The sequence below is a fragment of the Orycteropus afer genome, unplaced genomic scaffold, assembly GCF_000298275.1.
Source record: "Orycteropus afer afer isolate SDZICR_OR568_19922 unplaced genomic scaffold, OryAfe1.0 scaffold00044, whole genome shotgun sequence".
NCBI classification, from domain to species: domain Eukaryota; kingdom Metazoa; phylum Chordata; class Mammalia; order Tubulidentata; family Orycteropodidae; genus Orycteropus; species Orycteropus afer.
This window is the reverse complement of record NW_006921631.1, coordinates 2,934,888-2,940,887: the sequence shown is the minus strand read 5'-3', so window position 1 is coordinate 2,940,887 and position 6,000 is coordinate 2,934,888. Positions and strand designations below refer to the sequence as shown.

Below are 6,000 nucleotides of genomic sequence, written 5' to 3'. Positions count from 1 at the left end.
ACACACACACACACACACACCAAACTCACTGCTGTTGAGTCAGTTTGACTCATAGTGACCCCTCCTTGGATTTCCGAGGCAGTATCTCTACGGAAGTAGATTGCCCAATCTTCCTTCCGAAGGGTGACTGGTGGATTTGAACTGCCAGCCTTCTGGTTAGCAGTCAAATATATAACTTGTTTGAGTGATCAATGTAAACATATAACATCTTAGTGAACTTTAGTTCAAATCCCATGAGACTCTGGTGGCAGAGGCCAGGGACATAAATTAACTTCGAAATAAAAAAGCAAGTTTACCCCCTCAACTGAGACAGTCATTAGATAATGATTTGTTTCTATTTAAACTAGAGTTAAAACTTAGTTTATAGAGTCATTCATTCAACAACTTTTTAGTGAGTCCTTATTCTCTCCTAGGCATTGTGCTAAGTGCTGAAAATATCAAATAAAACACAGACACACATACCTTCATGTAATGTATGGTTTAGTGTGCCAGATAGATATGACACAAATAAGTAAGTGTAAAATATAAGCCAGGAAATAAAGGTAGCTACATGGTGACATGGGAATTGAGGTAGCTGACCCTGAGCATGTGGGGATTGAGCTGAGATCTGAAGATGAATTGGAGTGGACTAGGCAAGATCAAAGTCCAGTGGTAGGAGGAAGCCTTGAGGCTCTATGGACATTAATATGTATTTGTTCATTCATTTATGTATTCAATAAAATGTTTAAGTACCCATATGTGCCAGACAACTGTTGGACACTGGAAATAAAACTATGAGCAAAATATGCATGATCTCTGGCCTAATGTGGCTTACATTATAATTGCAGAGGCAAACATTAATAGATAGCCTCACAAATAAATTATATATAATTTATTTGTGAGGCTATCTATTAATGTTTGCCTCTGCAATTATAATGTAAGCCACATTAGGCCAGAGATCATGCATATTTTGCTCATAGTTTTATTTCCAGTGTCCAACAGTTGTCTGGCACATATGGGTACTTAAACATTTTATTGAATACATAAATGAATGAACAAATACATATTAATGTCCATAGAGCCTCAAGGCTTCCTCCTACCACTGGACTTTGATCTTGCCTAGTCCACTCCAATTCATCTTCAGATCTCAGCTCAATCCCCACATGCTCAGGGTCAGCTACCTCAATTCCCATGTCACCATGTAGCTACCTTTATTTCCTGGCTTATATTTTACACTTACTTATTTGTGTCATATCTATCTGGCACACTAAACCATACATTACATGAAGGTATGTGTGTCTGTGTTTTATTTGATATTTTCAGCACTTAGCACAATGCCTAGGAGAGAATAAGGACTCACTAAAAAGTTGTTGAATGAATGACTCTATAAACTAAGTTTTAACTCTAGTTTAAATAGAAACAAATCATTATCTAATGACTGTCTCAGTTGAGGGGGTAAACTTGCTTTTTTATTTCGAAGTTAATTTATGTCCCTGGCCTCTGCCACCAGAGTCTCATGGGATTTGAACTAAAGTTCACTAAGATGTTATATGTTTACATTGATCACTCAAACAAGTTATATATTTGACTGCTAACCAGAAGGCTGGCAGTTCAAATCCACCAGTCACCCTTCGGAAGGAAGATTGGGCAATCTACTTCCGTAGAGATACTGCCTCGGAAATCCAAGGAGGGGTCACTATGAGTCAAACTGACTCAACAGCAGTGAGTTTGGTGTGTGTGTGTGTGTGTGTGTGTAGTAAACAAGTAAATGAAAAAATATTTCTACCTCACAAATGTGGATTGGAAATAAATTTCAATTATATTTTATTGATTAGCAAATTGCCATGGTTAGGTTGGGGTCTGCATTAGACCAAGAAGAGGATTAGGAATGTATGTGCTGAAAGAAGAATAGAGAGAAGGAGCCTTTTCAACTACAGAGTATCATATACTTCTCACAGTGATTTTTCTTACATTGTCCAGGTACCATCTAAAGTAGAAAAACTAATTTTGGAATTGACAAAGGACGTAGTTTAGGCTCATTTGTAACAGTGGAACCAAACATGATTCTTAACATAATTATCCCAGAATTGTCTCCTTGGACTATGGTAATTACTTTTTTAACAGTAGTGGGAAAATGAAACATAAGAGGAGAAAACTGGCCAAACCTTTGTGCAAATTTTGAATAATCCCAGGATATTTCTTCAGCAGCAATGTAATAATGTTTTTTGTTTCCATTATAGCTGTGAAGGTACCATGCTGCAATACTGTCTGGATTTCTGGAGGAGCTGATGTCTGTTCTTATGTCAGTCTGGTAGGGATCGTCATAAAGCACATAATCAATCTCAACAGAGTCTTCTTCACTGCTCTGGAGCTCCTGCCCTGGAACAATTTCAATGTAATCTCCATCATCTTTGGAGAGGCCCACTACAACTGATGGATTAAATTGCCTTGGTGTTAAAGTGTCATTGAGTGTAGTAGATAGTGGAGGAGATGGTGTTTGACCAAAGTCTGGAGAAGGAAGAATTTGACCAAATTCTGGAAGAGGCAGTGACTGATTAGATTCAAAAGGGTAAAATGTCTGATCAGGGTCTATAGGAGGCAATGTCTGACTAAATTCTGGAGAAAGGGTCATCTGACTGAATTCTGAAGGGAGGGTTTCCTGGCTGAGGTCAGGAGAGAGGACTGCCTGGCCAAGGTCTGAAGAAAAGTGGTCTGCAGAGAGGGGCATCTGGCTGAGGTCTGAGGAGAGGGTGGTCTGACTGAGCTCTGAAGAGGGGGTTTCCGGGCTGAGGTCAGGAGAGAGGACTGTCTGGCCAAGTTCTGAAGAAAAGTGGCCTGTGGAGAGGGTCATCTGGCTGAGGTCTGAAGAGAGGGTTTCCTGGCTGAGGTCAGTGGGAACATTTGTCTGACTAAATTCTGGAGAAAGGGCTGTCTGACTGAGGTCAAGAGAGGGGACTGTCTGACTGAAGTCTGAAGAGGATTCATCTGGGGAGAGAGTTGTCTGGATGAGGTCTTGATAGAGGAGTAGTTGACTGATTTCTGGAGAGTAGGTTGTCTGCCTAACTTCAGGTTCCAAGGAAGGAAACATTTGACCACTCTTAATAGGGGATGGCTCATGACTTGGGTCATAGCTGAGCATCTGGTCAAGCTCTGGAGTAAAGGCTATGTGACTGGAGTCTGTAGTAGAGTGCATTTGATCAGGGTCTTGAATATGAGAGTGTTCCTCTGTGGGTATTCTCTGATAAAGATCTGGAGGAGAACTTGTCTGACCAGTGTCATTGTTTGGGGAGTTTGGATTATGGTCAGGAAGTGAAACTATCAGGCCAGGACTCATAGAGGACAATGTCTGGGTGAGGTCTGTGAGAAGAGATGTTTCATTGGACTTTTGGAGTGACAATGAATCATCAAGCCTTCCATCTGAAAATGTGGTGTGGGAGTCTTCTTTTAGGGGGTGAAAGCCCCTGGGAGACATGGGAACATAGTGTATCATCTTTTTCTTTTTTCGGGTCTTAATATAAAAAGGGTTTTTCTTCAATCCACTATTTTCTCCATCCTGTCTTATTTTTAGAGAGTGATGTCTAACTCTAGAAAAACTTTGGCGGCCAGTCTGCCTTTCATGCTTTTTTGTAAGGCGGGTACTATCTCCCCAAGTTCTTGAGTCATTCTGGGGACTTTTCAGTAGTGTGTTAACAGAAATATCTTCATCCATTTCTTGGATTATTGTATAGTTACCTTTCTCAGAAATGACATGCCATTTCTCATTCAAAATCTTAGATGGATTCTTCTGTTTTAAGAGTAACAGATCACTAGGAATGTTCTTCCAGGGCCCCATTCTGGAAGGAGAAATACTGTCTTGTTTTAAATGTCTCCCAGTTTTACGTGCTGGTATTTCCTTCTGAGAAAACTTGAGCTTTGTTGCTAGGTCTCTTCCTGCCTTTGATCCTTTATGTTTAGCATTTGTTTGACTTTTGAATCTTTCTGTACCAAGAGGAAGTAAGCTTATCTTTGTAACATCTGATTGTAGAGGATCCTCTGTGGAGTCTTCAGAATAAGGGCTGTAATGTTCTGCTATAGAAGGGTTGAGAGCTGAGGTCTTATCTAAGCTAGTGTTTGTGGCCCCTGTGTGAGGAAGGGTTTTCTGAGGTTCTGAGAGGTCATTATCTATGACCCAACTAATGTTACTGGAGGAAGAAGAATTTGAACTAATAGCTGTGTCTGCACGCAGGGAAACGAATTCAGAGCTGCTCTCCAGAGCCAGGGCAGTAAGATTTAACTCATCTTCCTTCTGATTCAGTGATAAATTTCTATATGACCGAATTCCTAATGATGAAGCCAGTGAATCCTGGTAATCATATTCCTCAGGATCCTCTTCACTTTTATTTTCTGAAATATCACTCATTTTCCTGTTGTCTATGGCTGTAGATGGTGGAGGTCCATATATAATATATTGGTCTTCATAATCATCCCGGATACATTTAACATCTCTGAATCTAAGCCTTAATTTTTTGCTTCTTGGACTAGAACTTTTGGTAGTTAACATCCAAGTTCCTATGAAAGAGAGAATAAAAGTAAAATGAAAAAAGATATAAATGTGGCATGTAATTTTTAACAAACTTTAGAGGAAGATAATCAAGTGTATTCTGTGAACCACTGCCGCTCTTTGAACTGCTAGTTACTGGCCCACAATGACATAAGGTCAGAAATTAAGTGCAAAATGTTTAGGAAACATTTTAGTAATTTGACATTGGTGTTAATCCAAGTATGGGATCAGTGCACTAACCTCATTTAACAGACTATAAACCTGAAGTACTGGCCTATAGATTAGATTAGTAGAGATTAAACCGAAAAAAGGACCAGACTCATTGTTATCGAGTCAATTCCAACTCATAGCAACTCTATAGGACAGAGTAGAGCTGTCTCATAAGGTTTCCAAGGGTGAAAATCTTTATGGAAGCAGACAGCCTCATCTTTTTCCCATGTAGTGAATTTAAATTGTTGACCCTTTGGTTAGCAGCTGAATGTGTTAACCAATACACCACCAGAAGTCCTTAGTAGAGAATAGGGAGGGGGGAGAAAAAAAGGTCTTTCAGCACAGATAGTTTGAGAGTCACTATTTGAGAATATATTGGAGATTCCAAAGTCAACTTTGTCTTCTAATGTCTGGGCTCTTACTCACCAACATTATCCATTGTGACGGTCACAGATTCTCCACGCATGGGGAAGAGGGCTAGGGTGTCCTCGTGCCTCTTTCCATAGATGAATGAGTGCCCGGTAAAATGAATGATCAAAATGTCATTCTGGGTTCCAACACTGCAGAAGTGCCACTGCACAGTGTCATCAAAACAGAATCCTAGCGTGTGTATACTCTCAGGTACATAGCCATTGATAGCTGAAAGAGTAAAATATGTTAAGACACCAACTTTGTGCCAACAGAGGGGGACGAATCTAATTACACCTAAGAAAAATGCCCCTGTGTTGATTTGGTTGTTCACACCAACACCACAGTGTCAAAGCAGTAGCTTTGCCATGTCTAACATGTGATTAGAAGATCAAACTCAGATTCCCCAAATGAGAGCTTATTTTCCTAATTTAGCCACAGGACTAATGTCAGGATAAATATAGCCTCATTTATATTAACTTAATCACTCATTCATCAAATGTGTATTAAATACTTTGTGCTCTATGCTCTGCCTTCAAGGATATTCTAAAGATCAACTTAGAATATTAATCATAATTATTCAACTTGGAGGAAAAGAATAATGTAAGAAATTCATCTTTGAGAGTATCCAAGATGGCAAACTAGGTAGATACACTATCCAGACGCTTTACAAGAAAGACTCAAAAAAAACAAGGGAAATGGCTATGGATGATTATCCTGTATCCCAGAACTTCAAAGGAAAGGATAAAGAAGTAGATGAAATACTGCTGAGAGGAAGAGACTGAATGAAAATGGTGAAGAAAGAGCAGTAAACTGCCAACCAGCACAATGTGGCCATTTTGAATTATTGCAAGCAGCATTCC

General features: G+C 39.6%; 1 protein-coding gene across 1 annotated transcript in view; it reads right to left on the bottom strand.

Annotated features, from left to right (window-relative positions):
- The window catches only part of F5 (coagulation factor V), a 128,600-nt gene that overhangs the window by 32,149 nt on the left and 90,451 nt on the right, over window positions 1-6,000 (bottom strand). The window contains exons 13-14 of the mRNA XM_007937783.1: window positions 5,156-5,368; window positions 2,136-4,527 (exon numbers count right to left, since the gene is read on the bottom strand). Coding sequence (XP_007935974.1) covers window positions 2,136-4,527; window positions 5,156-5,368 — 2,605 coding nt within the window. The remainder of the gene's footprint in view (window positions 1-2,135; window positions 4,528-5,155; window positions 5,369-6,000) is intronic.